Raw genomic sequence first — 20986 nt, 5'->3', positions numbered from 1 at the left:
CGAGATGACAGGCATCTTATCTGCATGGCTGTAACGGATCGTGCAGCCACGTCTCCATCCCTGAGTCAACAGATGGGGACGTCTGCAAGACAACAACCATCTGCACGAAGAGTTCGACGACGTTTGCATCAGCATGGACTGTCAGCTCGGAGACCATGGCTGCGGTTACCCTTGACGCTGCAGGAGCGCCTGCGATGGTGTACTCAACAACGAACCTGGGTGCACGAATGGCAGAACGTCATATTTTCGGGTGAATTCAGGTTCTGTTTACAGCATCATGATGGTCGCATCCGTGTTTGGCTACATAGCGGTGAACGCGCATTGGAAGCGTGTATTCGTCATCGCCATACTGGCGTATCACCCGGCGTAATCGTATGGGGTGCCATTGGTTACACGTCTGAGTCACCTCTTGTTCGCATTGACGGCACTTTGAACAGTGGACGTTACATTTCAGATGTGTTACGACCCGTGGCTCTACCCTTCATGCGATCCCTGCGAAACCCTACATTTCAGCAGGATAATGCACGACCGCATGCACGACCGCATGTTGCAGGTCCTGTACAGGCCTTTCTGGATACAGAAAATGTTCGACTGCTGCCCTGGCCAGCACATTCTCCAGAACTCTCACCAATTGAAAACGTCTGGTCAAAGGTGGCCGAGCAACTGGCTCGTCGCAATACGCCAGTCACTGCTCTTGATGAACTGTGGTATCGTGTTGAAGCTGCATGGGCAGCTGTACCTGTACACGCCATCGAAGCTCTGTTTGACTCGATGCCCAGGCGTATCAAGGCCGTTATTACTGCCAGAGGTGGTTGTTCAGGGTACTGATTTCTCAGTATCTATGCACCCAAATTTGTTGAAAATGTAATCACGTGTCGGTTCTAGTATAATATATTTGTCTAATGAATACCCGTTTATCATCTGCATTTCTTCTTCGTGTAGTAATTTTAGTGGCCAGTAGTGTAGGTCCATCATTTAGAATAACCCTGTATTATGTGCGGCCCAAAAATAGACTTTTTTTCCCAATGTGTCCCAGGTGATTAAAAAGGTTCGACATCCCTGGTGTAGATGCAGGAGAAGGGTGACTCACGTTGCGCTGAAAGAAGTGGACGTCGAGGAGGCCGAGGCGCACACAGCGCATGAGCAGAGGCAGGTAACGCATGCGCGCCGCTGGGTTGACGGCGGTCCAGCGCAGCACGCAGCACCAGACGAGTTGCTCGCTGCGCGCGTTGAGCCAGTCCGTGCTGAGCAGGGCGCCCAGTTCGGCGGCGGGCAGGCAGAGAAGCGCGTCCGTCTCCATCTCGACGCGCGGGAAGTGCCGCAGCGCGTACCGCCGCGCCGCCCTCTCCAGCCGAGTGCACGACGGCTGTCTGCGGATGTCACCAGTCGCCAGTCAGCTGGAGCGGCGAGTGGCACTATGCGTTGTGCACCAGACAGAATGTACAGGGGGTGGACAAAAATATGAGAACACTAAAACACAACATATCACCATGCCTGATACGGTGCTGGAAACCCGCTGGCATTCTAAACAGCTTTCAATAGTCTCGGAATGGATAAATACAGGTTGCGTATGGTTTTCAACGGAATCTTACATCATTCTTCCGACGCAACAGTGGTAAATTCAGGTAACGATGATGGATGTGGGTAGCGATGACGCTCCATTCTCTCCGAAGTAGACCACAAACGCTCAACAATGCTGAGATACTGCGATTGTGGTGATCAGGGGCGATGCGACAATTCACCTCGAGCTCACAAAACCAGTCATGGACGATGCGAACTGTATGAACAAGGAACACAGCATCATCACTGGGGAACAAAAATTGTACCATAGGATGGACTTAATCATCTAAAATGGTCTCATAATCCATGGCAGTAATGCGAGGTTGGAGAATAATCATGAGTCTCATGGCATACCACAATATGGCTGCCCAATTCACCACCGAATCCGTGACATGTTTTCCTGGGAAAGCCAACACGGACAGAAGTTGGGAACAGTGTGAAACAAGATTCATACGACCAAAGGCCTTTCCTCCATTGCTCCATAGTTCAGGTTTAATGGCTTCGGCACCACGTTTTCCTGTTACGGGCATTTGTCTCACGGATGAATGGTTTAGGAATCTGACGTCGCCCCGCAATTCCCTGTTCCTGGAAGTCCCTTCGTGTTGTTTTGATGCTGACAGGGTTCACGAGTGCGACAGTCAGTTCTTCAGTGGATTTTGGAGCTGTTGTCCTCTTCTTTTGCGTCACAATCCTCTTCATGGCCATCCATCACGATCACTCAACTCACACTTTCGTCCGCGTTGTGACTTACGGGATGATTTTTCCGCTATATGCGGTACAAACCTTCGATACGGTGCATATTGAAACAGCGAACACTTCTGCTAGCTTGGTTACGGAAGTTCCCACCACACGAGCACCAACAATTTGCCCACGTTCCAGTTCATTTAGCTCCGACATGATGTACTCACTTCTACACAGAACGCTGTTCTGACTACGAGTCACGCTTGTAACGTATTGAAGGCATTGTACTGGTGCCGTTCGTCGTCAAATACAAAAGCGCACACTGCAGGCTTGGTTAGCATTATGCTCAAGCATGGATGTCTCCATATTTTTATCCGAACCCTACAGGTGGCATTATTACCACCTACTTTTCGCTGTTGCGGTGAAATGCTTACCATTTGCATATCCAAACAAGTGGCATATTTCATGCCAACTTAACGTTTGTTGCATGCCGTATTCATGGTGTTCCAACTTTAATTAGCGCCGGTGTAGGTCGGTAGCTACTGGTTTGACATGCAAATAAATCTCTCTTCATAAACCCTTCGGCATGGTAGCCATGCACTCATAGACGGCAAATGTTCCTTCCCTGATTTCTGCTGAAACGTGCGACATTATTGAGCCCAGGACAGTCGGGACACCATCTTCATTTCTCGTCTATTTCAAAATTGGTTTTAGTGTGTCTACATCACAGAACATTAAATGCTATGGGGTGTAATTAAAGCCCAATTCTGGAAGCAGCCCATTGTTCTATACACAGATGTATATGTGACCTGGAAACTTATGGAAACCACCTATCGTGATTCTCTCATATGCCAGGGTGGAATTTAACAAACTGTCAGCACGGAAGGGAAATATCAAGAAACTGGGAGAAAGTAACTGCTAGGGAGTTGTAGTAGCTTCCAGAAGCCGCACAATAACATGTGACTTCTAACTAATGGCACAAAGGAGGAAAACATATCCCAGAGGGTACCGAAAAGGAGATAACGAAGAACTAAAAAGGGCAACATACACAAAATTTACGTTATCCTCTGCACGATGTCGCTCATTGCCGATCATCCCTCCATTCGCTGTCGGACTTGCCGCCATGGCTGGCTAGCACGCACCACATCGAGAAGCCAAGTGGGGAGTATTCCAAGCCTCACAGCTTTACAAGCAGATAATGTGATCGCCTACACTGTACCACGGTTATGTTTCTCATTTGGCTAGGCTATTACAGAAGACAATACATAGCAATTACCCAAAAGTTTTAATCTATACGATAGCACATATTTCACGTACTTGTAATATCCTTATTGCGTTCCTATGAGGAAACAGAGCACCAGTTCGTCGTAGGCCTAAATGAGTCTAGGAGAAATGGCTGAGAACTGTAGCCAAGCTGGATGATGATTCAGAGCACTGCCGATAAAACCACCGCAAGCACCGAGTACTTATCACACATTCATTTATCAGAGCAGCTTCTCATGACAAAGTCTTAAATTAGTCACACTCTTAAAGGAGCACACTGGTCGATTTGGAGCACTGTAGATGGTGGAGAATTGGTACCAGGTGGTCGCATGACCCTGTATCCTGCGTAACTTATATGCTATAACACCTATGAAATTGCGTTGAAGCACTAGTACATCTGCGATATTCAGGGTGAATCACCTGAAACTTGCACCGTAAATATTGTAGAAATGGAAAGTGCTATTGACGAGCAGTTTACACAGACTGGACTGGTAGTCGGGGGCGCATACTGTTAGCCGATAAACAGATTGTAATGATACTTAGAAAGTGTATTTCTTGTGCAAACATACAATTTTTTTTAAAACGGAGCAATGCCTACTGACATTAACAAACTAAAAGTAGGGTAAACTGGAACGTCAGTGGTGTCTGTTGCAGTATTCTAGTGCGAGCCGTTTACGAGATACCGTATTTTGAAAAGTTTGCACACTGACGCTTGTTTATTGAACCTGCGTAGTTGCTACGTGCGATGTTGTTATGTTTGCTTATAGTGTGCTTGTGTGTTCCTTGAGTGCATTGCAACTTGCTAGGCAGTGTGTGACGGTCCAAGCAGTAGGTTATGTGTGGACGACGAGATTTACCAACGTAGCAAAAGCCAAGATGCTCATGGTGTATGGAGAGTATAGGAAGAAAGCAGTTCGTTCTTGTACGGTACAGGCGCCAAGATATCCCAATATGCGTCAACCATGTCGGAAATTATTTACCAACCTCTTCAACGAGTTACGTGAAAGCTGTAGTGTAACGCCTAGACAACGTAACAGAAGGAAACAAGTGACGACAGAAGAGGATGAAATTTAATGTTCTTGCTACTGTTGCAGTTGATCCGTCCGTTAGCTTCCGCGCAAACGCACGTGGAAGTTTTAGTCACGCAAGTGTTCGAATGGCTCAAATGGCTCTAAGCACTATGGGACTTAACATCTAAGGTCATCAATCCTCTAGACTTAAACTACTTAACCTAACTAAAACTGAATTAGAACTAGATTAAAACTGAAAACTAGATTAAAACTGAAGAAACTGCAAAAAGGTGGGAAGTTGAGGAGATGGGACCTGGATAAACTGAAAGAACCAGAGGTTGTAGAGTGTTTCAGGGAGAGCATAAGGGAACAATTGACAAGATTGGGGGAAAGAAATACAGTAGAGGAAGAATGGGTAGCTTTGAGGGATGAAGTAGTGAAGGCAGAAGAGGATCAAGTAGGAAAAATGACGAGGGCTAGTAGAAATCCTTGGGTAACAGAAGAAATATTGAATTTAATTGATGAAAGGAGAAAATATAAAAATGCAGTAAATGAAGCAGGCAAAAAGGAATACAAACGTCTCAAAAATGAGATCGACAGGAAGTGCAAAATGGCTAAGCAGGGATGGCTAGAGGACAAAAGTAAGGATGTAGAGGCTTATCTCACTAGGGGTCAGATAGATACTACCTACAGGAAAATTAAAGAGACCTTTGGAGAAAAGGGAACCACTTGTATGAATATCAAGAGCTCAGATGGAAACCCAGTTCTAAGCAAAGAAGGGAAAGCAGAAAGGTGGAAGGAGTATATAGAGGGTCTATATAAGAGCGATGTACTTGAGGACAATATTATGGAAATGGAAGAGGATGTAGATGAAGATGAAATGGGAGATATGATACAGCGTGAAGAGTTCGACAGAGCACTGAAAGACCTGAGTCGAAACAAAGCCCCGGGAGTAGACAACATTCCATTAGAACTACTGACAACCTTAGGAGAGCCAGTCCTGACCAAACTCTACCATCTGCTGAGCAAGATTTATGAGACAGGCGAAATAGCCTCAGACTTCAAGAAGAATATAATAATTCAAATCCCTAAGAAAGCAGGTGTTGACAGATGTGAAAATTACTGAACTATCAGTTTAATAAGCCACAGCTGCAAAATACTAACGCGAATTCTTTACAGACGAATGGAAAAACTAGTAGAAGCCGACCTCGGGGAAGATCAGTTTAGATTCCGTAGAAATATCGGAACACGTGAGGCAATACTGACTCTACGACTTATCTTAGAAGCTAGATCAAGGAAAGGCAAACCTACGTTACTAGCATTTGTAGACTTAGAGAAAGCTTTTGACAATGTTGACTGGAATACTCTCTTTCAAATTCTGAAGGTGGCGGGGGGAAAATACAGGGAGCGAAAAGCTATTTACAATTTGTACAAAAACCAGATGGCAGTTATAAGAGTCGAGGGGTATGAAAGGGAAGCAGTGGTTGGGAAGGGAGTGAGGTTTGTAGCCTATCCCCGATGTTATTCAATTTGTATATTGAGCAAGCAGTAAATGAAACAAAAGAAAAATTTGGAGTAGGTATTAAAATCCATGGAGAACAAATAAAAACGTTGAGGTTCGCCGATGACATTGTAATTCTGTCGGAAACAGCAAAGGACTTGGAATAGCAGTTGAACGAAATCGATAGTGTCTTGAAAGGAGGATATAAGATGAACATCAACAAAAGCAAAACGAGGATAATGGAATGTAGTCGAATTAAGTCAGGTGATTCTGAGGGAATTAGATTAGGAAATAAGACACTTGAAGTAGTAAAGGAGTTTTGCTATTTGGGGAGCAAAATAACAGATGATGGTCGAAGTAGAGAGGATAAGAAATGTAGACTGGCAATGGCAAGGAAAGCGTTTCTGAAGAAGAGAAATTTGTTAACATCGAGTATAGATTTAAGTGTCAGGAAGTCGTTTCTGAAAGTATTTGTATGGAGTGTAGCCATGTATGGAAGTGAAACATGGACGATAAATATTTTGGACAAGAAGAGAATAGAAGCTTTCGAAATGTGGTGCTACAGAAGAATGTTGAAGATTAGATGGGTAGATCACATAACTAATGAGGAAGTGTTGAATAGGATTGGGGAGAAGAGAAGTTTGTGGCACAACTTGACTAGAAGAAGCGATCGGTTGGTAGGACATGTTCTGAGGCATCAAGGGATCACCAGTTTAGTATTGGAGGGCAGTGTGGAGGGTAATAATCGTAGAGGGAGACCAACAGACGAATACACTAAGCAGATTCAGAAGGATGTAGGTTGCAGTAGGTACTGGGAGATGAAGAAGCTTGCACAGGATAGAGTAGCATGGAGAGCTGCATCAAACCAATCTCAGGACTGAAGACCACAACAACAACAACAACCTAACTAACCTAAGGACATCACACACATCTATGCCCGAGGCAGGATTCGAACCCGCGACCGCAGCAGCAGCGCGGTTCCGGACTGAAGCGCCTAGAAACGCTCTGTCACAGCGGTCGGCTCACGTAAGTGTCCTATGCACTCCCCATTGACCTAGGTTCTATTCATTTGACATTTATCTCCATCAAGGTCTGCCTGGAAACGATTATGAGAATCGTGTTACCCTCTGTGATTAAGACAGGACACTAAAGACGTATCATGTATCTCGTTTCATGATGAAGCCACATTTACCAATCATGGCCAGGTAAACCGCCGAAACATGCACTATTGGTCTGTTGTGAATTGCCGCTGGCTTCGTCAGGTGGAATGTGAGCGTCCAAGGAGTGTAAACGTGTGGTGTGGGGTAGTGAAAGTCAGCTAGGAGGCCTGATTTTCTTAGATGGAGCATGTGAACACGCACAAGTATCGCAGCCTGCTAACAGACTATCGCCCACGGATGCTAAAACGGGTTCCTCTGCAGACTAGTAGAAACCTGTGGTACCAACATAATGGCTGTCCACCTCATAGTGCATGAAGTACCACGGCATGTCTACACAATTTGTTTCCAAATCGGTGGACTGGACTCAAAGGACCTGTACCTTGGCTTGCTCGTCCCACTAATTTTAAGCCTGTAGTCTTTGTTCTGTGGGGAAATCTGAAAGACGCTGTCTACAAGGACATACCAACTATACCCGATGATATGCAACGACGTATTACTGCAGCCTACTCGGACGTCTCCGCTGAAATGGCAGCACGTGTGCACCAGTCGATCGATACCAGACTGGAAGTGTGTACTGCCGCTGCTGGTGGTCATTTTGAACACAACCAGTAACGACCAATTGTCTCGTTACTAGTCAGAATCCACATAACTAGTGTATACACTTTGGTTGTTTCTTAGTGTGTGCTACCACAGGTACTGTGTCAGTCGGGAACTTTTCAAAATACGATATCCCGTAAACCACTCGCACTAGGCTCCTGCAGCAAATACCGCTGACATTGTAATGTACCATATTTTTGGTTTGTTAGTGTAAAAAGGCATTGTTCCATTTAAAAAAGCGCATGTTTGTACAAAAATACAGTTTCTAAGCATTATTACCACCTGTTGACTGTTTAACAATACGAGCCCCTGATTACAAATCCAGTCTGTGAACGCAGCACATCAATAGCACTTTCCATTCCCGCAATATTTGCGGTGCAAGTTTTAGTTGATTTGCCCTGAATACTGCGATGGCTTTTCTTTTGTCTGTTGTGCTTATAACGAGAGGACTTACTGCTGAAATTACCTAGCGAAGAGCATGATGTGGATGCAGTTACTGGGAGAAAGCATGCTGATGAGCAAGTCGGTGCAGAGGTCGTGCAGGCCGGTCACGCACAGGTAGTCGGCGATGACCAGCATGCGGTAGACGTTCGCCTCGTTCAGGGGCAGAGGGCGCAGGTATGCGTAGTCCAAGATGAGCCTCATCTCCTCCGTCGTCACACCAGGGATCAGGACGTCCGTCTTGCAGACCGTGTGTAGCTTTGTGGTGAACAGTGTCCTGCGGCAGCGGGGCGTACAGTTGGAAAAGATAGGCAGGCATACACACACATGATCATCATCAGCTTGAATACAATCGCCACACTTATTAATCTTGAGCTTTCCCACCTGTCACATCTAGTCTCTGCTATGCCAATATTGCACGGATATCCACTCCACAAACGTTCTATACCTCCAAACGCCTGAACAAAACACGGGATCCTTTGACATCTCATGAAATTTCCACCTCTCCCCTCTCACAATGAATACCTCAGCATATCGCAAACTAGCCGCAAGTTCGACTGCTATAAGTTTATTTTTTCCGCTCTAATGGCCAATCCTGGTACGCTGCCACTCTCACACTAACACATTCAACTAACCCAACAGCTACAAACACTCGTTGTCCTCTCCCAAAATACCCCCCCCCTCCACCGCCCCCCCCCCCCACCGGGTATTTAGCCATCCTGTTAACTGTAGCTCTTCTCTACCTGTCCCATCTCACACCAGGAGTTCTCCTTCCCCCTTTAAATCCGCTATCCATTTCCTTATCATATTACAGCCTTGCCCGCACGTTCTGTTACCCAGTATACACCAAAACGTCTATCCCCTTCTATAGTTACAACCAGACGGATCCCTCTGGTTATATCCGCACCCTATAACCCAACAGAATACCCCCCCCCCCCCTCCTAAATACTTTTCCCCATAATAGATCCTTTAACTTTAACAAAAAGTGCAATGCTTCATTTTACGATCGTAATCTATCTGCGACGCCTTTTAAAAATCTTTTTATTATTTTTGTTTTATCTTTCAGTTTTTCATTTAAGAAAACGAATAAAATCAGCAGTTAAATTTTATATTAGGAGCATAAATGAAATTCATTTTTTGATAATTTTAAAAACATATGGAAATGTCTCGTCCTTTATATTCTTTCACTATACGTATATTTTAAACCTTTTGGCTGAAGAGCGACAGGTTTGTACCGCTAACAGACCACACTCCTCCGATATGGGATGAGGGGGATGAAAAAGCAGTAAGGAAAAATATCTATGGCTCCAACCGTTGCAAGTTTTAGGAACCCCTTGAAATCCTAGAGGGACATTCACGTTACCTCGCATTCAAAATCCGTTTACCGTTCCAAACACGTATTCTACTCCAACTCCTCCAGTTGCCAAATCATCTTCTCTTTTTGGATCACCTTTGAACGCCGTACATTAACCGAAGAGGAAACTTCCATCTTCCAATACTCTACCTTCTAATTACCAATCCAGATACCTTGCTGTACCATTACACCATATCACTCATATGCTCTTCCTTGTCTTACCCCGCCTCTCCTCTCCGGATTTTCAATCATCCTCCGCTCCCCAACCATGAAGTCCATCCCGACATATACCCTTCTTAGAAGCCCTAGGTAGTAGCCACGTCCCGCCCTAGCTTCACCTTTGTGTATCCATAATTTCCTTCTACCTCCGACCCTCCCGTCGACCTCAGTAAAAAGAAAATTGCCTCTTACAGATTTTTCATTGCTCCATTATAGCAATCGTCTTTTCATCTCCGTCGTGAACATGTGCGCTCACAGTCATCACCACCGACAGTTATCTCACAGCATCGCCAAAAATTTTCAAATCATAGAATTGTGTTGTCTAAACAACAAAATTATCACCTTCCTATTGTTTTAAACTCAAAATTAACACTGTGATTTCTCCAGTTTGCCGTGGGGAATTTAAATTACAATGAAAAAAAAGAAGAAGCTCTCACAATAAGGTCTTCGGGAGGTAAACTGCTGACTGCCGTGAAAAACCCAGTGCCCCTCTCATGTATGAAGCGAAAACTACACACCCAAAGAAAAACTGCAAGAGGGACCAGATGACGTCATCAGGCCAAACTTCTACACAAAGTACCCTCCGCCACACACCATCAGGTTGCTTTCGGCGTATGGATGTAGATGTCGATGTAGATGTAGATGTAGATGTAGATGTAGATGCCTACCTTTGACGCTCGATTAGTGGTCTTTGCTTCTGTCCAGTGTCGAAAACCCGAACCGATTCATAATTAAGCAAGTACTATTGAAGCTATTGCACTGTAATCGAATGTCCGCGCATGAAACACATGTCCAATGTGTGCGTAACAGTACACTGAGAAATTTGTCTCTCTCAAGTACTCCCTTTGCCCCCCCCCCCCCCCAACATCTAACCTCATCTCTACAATTACAGCCAGGGGCAGCCCTTGTGCTTATATCGCGCCCTACAAGCCAACAGAAAACCCAAAGTTCCCCTCTCCTAAATATTTTTTACCATAACAGGTCCTTCAGCCTTAAGTGAAAGTGCAGTGCAGTGTACATCTATATAAAGATAATAAGATGACTTTTTAAAACAAGACACTTTGATTACTTAAAAAAGTTGAACTTGATTGTACTTTGTGAGGCCACTAGTCTTTCTCCACCTCGGACTAGCCTCATTCAGCTGCTCCCTGGTGATTGTATTAAGAAATACTAGCGTTCTGTAGTAGTCATCGTGGAATAATTGGTGCTGTATTCCGTTCGATTACTCTGTGTTTTCATTTTCTTACTTAAAAAATATCGAGACAGTAGTTGGCAGGTGCACTTTAGCACTTCTATGGAACTGTAAGAACAACAGCCTGATATTACTATTGAATTTTCTTTGCCAACAAGAATATGTGTGTGTGTGTGTGTGTGTGTGTGTGTGTGTGTGTGTGTGTGTGTGTGTGTACGCGCAAACGAATGATGTATCCCATAACTCTGAAACATTTTTATTTTAATAAATAAATAAATGTAATATCTAACCAAAAAAAAGGTAGTCATGTAAACCTCGTGGCTTGAAGGACCAAGCACTGTATAAATTGTGGACTGCGGTCGGGAGAAACCTCCCCACGCCCCGCACCCTCCCCCCCCCCCCCCCTCCCCCTATCCGTGCAATGTTGTTGCTACGAGACTAAAAATTAGAGACGGGTCCACAGCTTCTATAAAACTTTTAAACGACATCATCTTGCTTTCAGCTGTTAGATTTTTATTTTGTGATTTCAATTTGAACATAGCGTCAAGCCAATTTCAAACTTAACATAAACGTATATGTCTATGTCCGAAAGAACAGATGCCATTGGTCACCGTGCAGCTCTCTAGAATGAAATTACAATAAAATCAATACCATTAGCTGCTGACAGGCGTTGATATACACCAACGGGGACAGTAGAGAATGTGTGCCCCGAGCAGGACTCGAACCCGGGATGTCCTGCTTACATGGCAGACGCTCTCTCCAGCTGAGCCACCGAAGGCACAGAGCCACACACTACATTCGTAGTGCCCCTGCCATTATACCCATTACTCGCGGCAGAAAATACGCCGTCTCCCGTAAGAGTTCAGGCAATTCGTGTGCATCCACACTGAAGAAGGTCATCGGCCGGTTAGCCTTAACGATATGAATATGCCATCTTAATATCGTTAAGGCAAGGGCACTACGAGTGTAGTGTGTGGACTATAAGTTGAGTTCCGGTCGGGGCACACATTTTCAACCGTCCCCGTTGGTGTATATCAACGCGTCAGCAGCTAATGGTATTGATTTAATTGTAATTTCAAAAACTGTACGTCAAAATCGTATGCTTCAAAACGGCTTAATGCCGAAATTGCAGTCAAAACATACAATTCTAACAGCTGAAAGCATGATAACATCATTTAAAAATTAGATGTATTCGAAATGCCTACAGCAACAAATAAGGTAAAATCTTGGATGAGCGGTGCGTCTGCAAATGACACTTACATGCCAACTGTTTGTTGGTTTTCCATGGGAGACAGTATTTTCATTTTCTAATGTTCCTTCTTTTATAAGTGGGTTTGTTGCCCCTGATTTATTCCTGACCAAAATATTTTTCGGTGTTTTACTCAGAGATCATCATCATCAGTTCACAAAGGTTGCGATTAAGTAAAAGATCGATTGTCGAGCGCCGTGGGCGCCGAGTCAGCGAGATTGTTGTGGTTCAGTGTGTGTGTGTGTGTCGTTGTTGTGATGGTGCAGTGTAGAGATGGGCAAACTGAAACACGTAACTGTTTCGAAACAAATGAAACAGTACAATGTAATGTTTCGATACGCTGTTTCGAAACAGTGAAACAGTTTGTGTTTTGTAATCCAATAAACCTAGACATTTTATCATCTTGAATGTCTACTGTATAGGTATGTCCATATAAACACAAACGAGGTGCGAGAGCGCTAATCATATCGCAGATAGTATGAAACTATCACTTAGGCGTCTTGGCAGTTTCGTATTTCATGCAGCAAATGCGCTGCTTTCGTGTCGTGTGACTTTCATACTTGGCTGAGGACAGCCATAGCTGAAGACAGAAGAACAACCACGAACGGAACTGGAGGTGGGAGCGAACTGCAGAAACAACGGATATGGTACTGGGATTCCCACATTCCGCTAGTATGGGAATATACCCATCCTGCTAATTCCCATGCACACAAAGGGAATCATTGTGGATAATAGGCACAGTGACTACAGACTCACAAATAATGCCAAATAATTCGAATAAATAACAAAATACAACAGAAAAATTTTTGTCTTTCAAAGTGTTTCGAACCGTTACTATAAATTCACCATGCTTCCCAGCCCTTCCCGTTCACCATTACACTATCAGTGATATGTCAAACAGATTGATTGCAATTATACCTACATTAAATTTATGTATATGTATAATAACTGTCACTCTACGCCTTTTTTTTAATTCAAAATGTTCTCGGCTTACTTGCGTTTCTTAATATAATTACTGTACTTGAAAAGAGAAACGTATGTTATAAAAAAAAGTGTAATTCAACTGAATGATTTTCACATATTTATTATTTTGAATGTGAATAGTATGCGTTGTTTTATTGTTTGGTTAATGTTTATAAAGCAAATGTTACGCCATTTCGGAATAGGACAGTCATCTAGAAACGAAGCTTTATTTTCGGATATCTTAAGCTTCATGCTATTGCTTGTCAAAACGATTTCGACACTCTTGAAAGTGTTTCACGAAGTGGTATGTTGTGTTTCAGTACCTGTGCCGAGCCCGAATCTCGTCAGACACAGAGCGGAATGAAACATCACTGTTTCGATACAATCATTCCGTTCCAAGCACAGGTAGACTGAAACAGCCTTATTTTGAAACAACGATACAGTTTCTGTGTCTGTCTCGAGATCGAATCTGGTCCGGATATCCGAGACAGGGGCGGAATGAAACACCACTGTTTCGAAACACTGAACCACAGCCGTTCCGAAACACTGAAACAGTTCCACGTATCGATACACTGTATCGAAACATAGAAACAGTGGCCAAGTCTAGTGCAGTGGGAGGTTAGGAGCAGACGTACTAGCGGCTCAGTGTGTCCCTATCACATGGGCTGACCCTCAGTAAATCATTATAATTATACAACTTAGTGACAAAAACACTTGTTTCTACCAAAATGTGAATATAAAATTGCGGAATGCCGATTATACGTGTTCGCTCTGGGTAATGGACTGCAGTGTGGACCACGTGTGAGCATTGCTGTAATAACATGTGGCGATACTTCGATATACTGCACCTGTGTTGAGACTACACCTTAGTAAATGTGTAAGACGAGGATAGTGACTGACTCCCATTGTGTTTTACGACGGCATCTTACTTTGCACAGTGCAAACTTTAAACGACCTTGATTGTAGTAGAACCCATACTTCCTGAGTATAATTTGTTAAGCGGCCAAAATTAACTGCCAAAACCGATGCCCCTTAACCATTAGGCCGCGCTCACATAGGTCAAAGGTTAGGTTTTTAGATTATTCCGAACTTTAATAATCAAAAATGAAACGGGGGTGCCACAAAACGCGTGTTCAACTGAACAGTTGAAACGGAAAGAACTGCAGAGTAGTAAGACACGATACAACGGCGGAGTCTGGAATGAGAACCCCACTCGCTGGCGTTTACACCACGATAGGCAATTCCGCCTGCCTTGCCTAATTCAATTGTGGCTCATTTCTCAGGTATTTTTATGAAGAGTTTCAACGCCAGCACCAACAAGCGTTATGCCATTGCACTCATGTTTTCAAAAACTTTGGAATGCCGTTAAAAAAGTACATTGTTCCATTAAAAGAAAATATTGTTTTCAGTAACTCGTACAAGAGTTAAGATTACTACCCAGAATTAAGTACGCGTCTGTCCACTATCACTCATCGAAAACCTCGTTTCGATATCTTGAACCGGTCACCAAGCGAAAGAGATGTGTCCTTAATTACAGAAACGCATGTACAGCCACTTCGGTTGCACAAAATTCTGTCAATTGCCCACGGTTTCGACTGCACTAGGGCAATCCTCATCAAAATAAAAAGTTACATGGAATACATGTAATCACACCATAGTTTAAAACGTCTGAGCAAAGGTGCTCTCGTCAAACAGAAATGTCATAGGAATAAACTATGACATTTTAAATTATGATGTGATTCCATGTTACTTTTTGTTCTGATGCAGATTGTCCTAGCGCAGTCGAAACAGTGGTCAACTGAAAAAATTTTGTGCAACCGATGTGGCTGTACATATGTTTCTGAAATTAAACAGCGTACGGTTGCTGAATAATAGCCAAAAAATTTTTTAAAATTTCAAGGTGTATCTTTTTAAGTGATTCACTCTGTGTACAGCATACAACTTTCAACCAACTCTTGTCTTTTTTGTTTTTGTTTTGCTGTTTATTGTTGCCGTTTTCTCTTGATTTAACTGTTATACGTCGCCTGAGGTATTAGTGTGTGAAATGCTGTTGCATATTGTGCTAGAGTGTGCAGGTTCCTCAGGATGCGAAATCCAGCGAACCGAGATCTGCTTTGTAGTGCGTAACCACAACTGACCCCCATCCTATTCTTTCGCCTCTGACGCCCAGTAGCACAACGGATACATCCAACACTCTGCAAAGGGCATGTGCGAAATCAGCAAGAACTAACAGAAACGCCATGTCACCACCAGGCTCCTAATCCGGAATAAAGAAAGTTAAGGCAAGATAAGCTTTTAATCCAATAGTCAGGCCCTACTTACAAAATATTATTGATTTATTTTTAGGAAGTACCTTTTAAAACTCACACTAATTTACACTAAAATGGCTTGGTCACGAACTGTTCCGGGACAGAGATAATCAACGCCAAGGGAGCAACGTAACTGATATACCACTTCTAAACAATGTTGAGCACCACTGTACTCAAACTAAAGTCCTAGAGATACTTCATCCTTATAGACCCTTGTTTCTTTAATGTACTCTATATGTATCATAAATATACATAATAAATAATACCTATCCACACCACCTCCTAATTTAAACTCTTTAGGCAGTGTGTTGTATGAGTGACCGAAATTTGAAAATGTTGCGGCATGCGGCTGGTGTTTGGCTGAAATCGGAAATCGGTGGCTGGGGCTCGGCTGAAATCGGAAATCTGTCACATCACGTCCGTCGCTCGCTGCTTTTAAGATACCATATTGGATTCATCGTATTTCATTGCTTCCACATTATAACTTGCGCATTATGGTAGTACACCTTTTCAAGGCAATGGCGCAATGAAGATTAATCACAAAACACATCATACTAGGTACGATTTGTTATAGTTAAATGTCAGATAATGACGCACTGGATGTAAAAGTCCTAGGAGCATTTAAGGTGAACATTATTATTGCTCAAGGTCGTATGCGATCGCTGTGTTCATGCGCTTAGAGACGTACAGTTAGAGAGTTGAAGGAAGTAGCAATGCGTTCTGGTACATGCTAATTTTTTTCACCTTAGTGTTTGTAACACATTCTGGGACTCTCATTATGCGACAGTATTATGTTCTGCAACATAAGAGTAATGAATTTCTTCCATTTCATTACTTCAATCTGATTAAAAAAGCGAAAAATGAAATTGCTGCGAGTGAAACAATCAGAAATGACATATATATTCTTTCTTGCCACAAAAATTTGACTGTTTATCCGAACATGTCGCGATTTTCGAGGGTGTGGGTGGACAGGAATTTGAGATTACGGGTTAAACTGTTGCGAATGAAATGAGCAGCAGTCATATTTATAGTTTTGTTTCTCACGAATATTTAGCTGCTATCGAATCCTGAAGTAAGCTTACGTAAATTTGGCAGTCAAGACAAAAAACTTCCTGGTTGATTAAAAGTGTTGTGCCGGACCGAGACTCGAACTCAGGACCTTTGCTTTTCGCGGCTAGTGCTCTACCGTCTGAGCTACCCAAGTACGAGTCACGCCCCGTCCTCACAGCTTCACTTCTGCCAGTATCTCCTCTTCTACTTTCCAAACTTTACAGACGCTCTCCTGCGAACCTTGCAGAACTAGCACTCCTGAAAGAAAGGAAATTGCGGAGTCATGGCTTAGCCACAGCCTGGGAGATGTTTCCAGAATGAGATTTTCAACTCTGCAGCGCAGTGTGCGCTGATATGAAACTTCCTGGCAGGTTAAAACTGTGTGCCGGACCGAGATTTGAACTCAAGGCAAAGGTCCCGAGCTCGAGTCTCCGTCCGGCACACAGTTTTAATCTGCCAGGAAGTTTCATATCAGCGCACACTCCACTGCAGAGTGAAAATCTCATTCTGGAGTCAAGACTAAGATCATACCATACAGCGAACGATTTCCGATTTCCGATTTCAACCGAATGCCATCTACACGACGTGTTGATGTGTTGTGGCACATCTGCAACTGTTCTTCAGCATCAGCGCATAATTATAACTTAGGCGAGATCACATAGATCCAAAGATAATATATATATTAGATATACTTCTAACATTTACTTCTCACAAATACACTTCTCACCTTTTGGCAAGATCAGTGTGTCGTATCAAGGCAGGCACCTTGGAACTCGTAATATGCGGTGGCATAAATTATATGAGAGTTTCATCTTTAAATTGTGTGTGTATTATGTCACAAATTAATATGTTTATTTCATCACGCAATACACAACTAAGAAAAGGACAGTCAGCTAGAGCCCTAGCGATGTTTTGTCATTACGAACTCTTGCTTGTTTAATGTGATCTGTATGTACGTACAGTACACTCACCCATTTCAGTACGTTTAGCAATACCTCCACGTTCTTTAACCCATACACCTCAATTTACAGTCTTGAACGAATACATATTTCACTATCGGCAGCAACAGATGCACTAGCGGAGGTAGAATATGATCATACAGTCCTGGATAACATTAATATCGTATAAGTGACGACACCTCAGAATGAGAAGTTTCTTTCTTCGTGGTCCTTTGGTCCTGTAATTTTAAGTGGAGTTAGTTTGATTTTGCGTGAGCTTCAATTGTTCGTCGTGGTCAAAATTGAGTTACCCTAGCTGTTGTTCATGCAGATATGAATAATGCTCATGAAATAACCGCACTGGGAAACTTCCCACCCAGGGAAGTCATCACTTACAAGACTTTAAATGTTATCCGAAATGGTGTGGTCGCTCAAATGGTTCAAATGGCTCTGAGCACTATGAGACTTAACATCCGAGGTCATCAGTCCCCTAGAACTTAGAACTACTTAAACCTAACTAACCTAAGGACATCACACACATCCATGCCCGATGCAGGATTCGAACCTGCGACCGTAGCGGTCGCGCGGTTCCAGACTGAAGCGCCTAGAACCGCTCGGCCACCTCGGCCGTCGATATGTGTATGATAGGCATTTTCATTGACAGGTAACTATTTTCTATGGAGTTAAATGATTTGCACATTCTTACACTTCACTCGACCTTCTAATCCACAAGTGTTTTTGTAAATGTAATTATTTTGCTTCAGAAGCGAATCTGTTGCAGATTCTTGCCATATAACAGACGTAGCAACAAAATGTGGAATTGGTTGCTTCTGAATTGGCATACAGTTGAACTGCTCTTGACATTTTATATCACAGCTGTGTATTTTCGCTCCAGTTACGGTTGTGGTTGCTTATTTGGTACGTTAAAAATGTCTACTCATGTTGAGAAAAAAGAAGAAGACCTTGTACGAGGAGAGTTAGGACTTTCATATTCGCAGACATACACATTAGTACGTTATGCGGAAATGATTAGCATTTCAGTTGCGCCGGTTCAGCATGTGTCCTGTTGCCTAGTAGCCACAGAGTCCGCCGTGGGCCCTGGTAACTTGTTCCATGCGTCAGTGCATCGACGCTTATGAGGCGGCGAATTGAGTCCTGTTGTATAGCCATCCATGCTGTCCATGTTGCTTTCACCTGATTCCAGAGTTCATTTGTGGTGGTTGGCATTGGGTCCCAGTGCTGTTCCCATCGTTCCACCATATTCCACATTTTTTCAGTTGGTGGCAAGTCTGGCGATCTGGCGGGTCATGGCAAAAGGCTGACGTCCTGTGACACCAGGAAGGCAAATTTTGTTGAAATGTATGTGAATTCCTAAGAGACCAAACTGCCGAGGTCATCGGTCCCTACACTTACACACTACTTAAACTAAATTATGCTAAGAACAACACACACACCTATGCCCGGGGGAGGACTCGAACCTCCGGCGGGAGGCGTCGCGGAACCCCTGACAAGGCACTTCTAACCGCGCAGCCACTCCACGCGGCCCAAGAAGGCACATGCACCAAAGTGTAGTTGTGCATTGTCTCGCTGAAAAATGGCGTCTGGGTGTTGTGCAGAAAGGGTATGGCCAGGGGTCGCAGGATGTCATTCACGTAGGTCACACTGGTCACAGTGGCCTGGAGACGCATCAGTTGTGATTTGTGGTTGTACCCAACAGTACCCCACACAATAAGGCCTTGAGTTGGGGCTTTATGTCTTGTGCGATTGCCGTCACTGCGATGGCACTCCTCCTGTCTGCGGCGAACCAAATTGCGGCCATCATTTTCAAACAAAAAGACCCTGGATTCGTTCGAAAACACTATCTGGTGCCATTACTGTCCCCAGTGACGTCGTTCCATACACCATTGCTGTCTAGCATATTTCTGCACATTCGTCAAAGGTAAGCGGAGAAGTGGACGAAGCGTGCGTAAGACGAGGCGTAGTAAACGGCGACGGACTGTCACTCCTGATAGTGTACGATGTGTTACGCAGTTCGAGTGTTGCTTCAGAGCCGAGGCGGACGCAGATCTGTCCTGCAGTGCCATTCGGATGAGGTGTCGATCTTCTCAGGGAGTGCTCTGGGTGGTGCGACCTGACCCATCTCGTCGTGTTTTACAGCGTTCCGTGAACCATTCTGCACACACCCGTTGCACTGCCAAAACACTTCGTCACACACGAGCAGAAATTTCCCGGATGGATGCACCACATTCTCTCACGCTAACAATACGTCCTCTTTCAAGCTCGCTTATTTCTCGGTACGGTTCGCGCATACGTGTGTGAGGCATCCTGCACGTCCGCTCTAGTCACACTGATCCATTAGCTTTGGTTTATGGCGACAACGAGATCCGCAGGCACATTGTACCCGTAGGTTGTGTCGCGCAGTGATATCGATGACGACCTTGAACCCGTGGACCGACATGGTTCAAATGCTACTCATTTCTGCACAACATACATGTCCTGTAAATATGAACGTCCTGTCTCTAGTCTTTCAAGGTGTTCTGTTTTTTTATTATTTTTTTTTTAACATGAGTGTAGGTATCTTATTCCATACAGGTGCCCTACGATTCACATTCACTGATTTGGGTGGAAGTATAGCGAAGAAAATTTCACATTATTGTGTAGATACACGATGTCTTTCCGTAAAAGGTCAGCTGTTCTACTGTTTACTAGATTTTTTTTGTTATTTAAAAAGACGACATTCTTTAACAAATTGCATGTTAGAAGAGAATCGTAAAATAAACTGTCCTGCAGTGTCCTCTCAGCGTCCTTGGTGAACCTAATGAAGATTAATGTGGTGTGTTTTCTTTTGTTATTGCCGCTATTTATTACACTTCACGTGCTCTAATTCGTAAAAATTATGTTATATATTAACATAAACAACACTATTCGCAGTCATTTTCTATCGTATCCAAAAGGGAAGCATCCTGTCCGCTTGGAGCTCTACTGTCGTTATTTAGAACAAAGAAATGGCTCTGAGAACTATGAGACTTAACTTCTGAGATCATTAGTCCCTTAGAACTTAGAACTACTTTAAACCTAACTAACCTAAGGACATCACACACATCCATGTCCGAGGCAGGATTCGAGCCTGCGACCGTAGCGATCGCGCGGTTCCAGACTGTAGCGCCTAGAACCGCTCGGCCACCTCGGCCGGCTATTTAGAACAAAGATGAGCAGAAGTGTCTTGACTGTATATGTCGGAACGTGGCTAAACCAAAACAAACGATAAAGTTAATTCCTTGATGCTATTAACTGATCACTGCTTTGAATGAAGTTGTTCTCTCGAATAAGATACTGGACCTTCTCGTTAGTTATTCAATCTACCCATCTAATCCTCATCATTCTTCTGTAGAACCATAATTCAAAAGCTTCTGTTTTTTCTCGTCTGAACTGCTTATCATACACGTTTAGTTTCCGTACAAGGCTACACTCCAGGCAAATTCCATCGCAAAATACTTCC

At 43.6% G+C, this 20986-nt stretch overlaps 1 protein-coding gene across 1 annotated transcript in view; it reads right to left on the bottom strand.

Annotated features, from left to right (window-relative positions):
* The window catches only part of LOC124594417 (kelch-like protein 10), a 132184-nt gene that overhangs the window by 47674 nt on the left and 63524 nt on the right, over window positions 1-20986 (bottom strand). The window contains exons 4-5 of the mRNA XM_047132788.1: window positions 8239-8490; window positions 1091-1370 (exon numbers count right to left, since the gene is read on the bottom strand). Of these exons, the coding sequence (XP_046988744.1) occupies window positions 1091-1370; window positions 8239-8490 (532 nt within the window). The remainder of the gene's footprint in view (window positions 1-1090; window positions 1371-8238; window positions 8491-20986) is intronic.

The sequence above is a fragment of the Schistocerca americana genome, chromosome 2 (genome assembly GCF_021461395.2).
Source record: "Schistocerca americana isolate TAMUIC-IGC-003095 chromosome 2, iqSchAmer2.1, whole genome shotgun sequence".
Lineage (NCBI taxonomy): Eukaryota > Metazoa > Arthropoda > Insecta > Orthoptera > Acrididae > Schistocerca > Schistocerca americana.
This window is presented reverse-complemented; position numbering and strand designations above follow the sequence as displayed.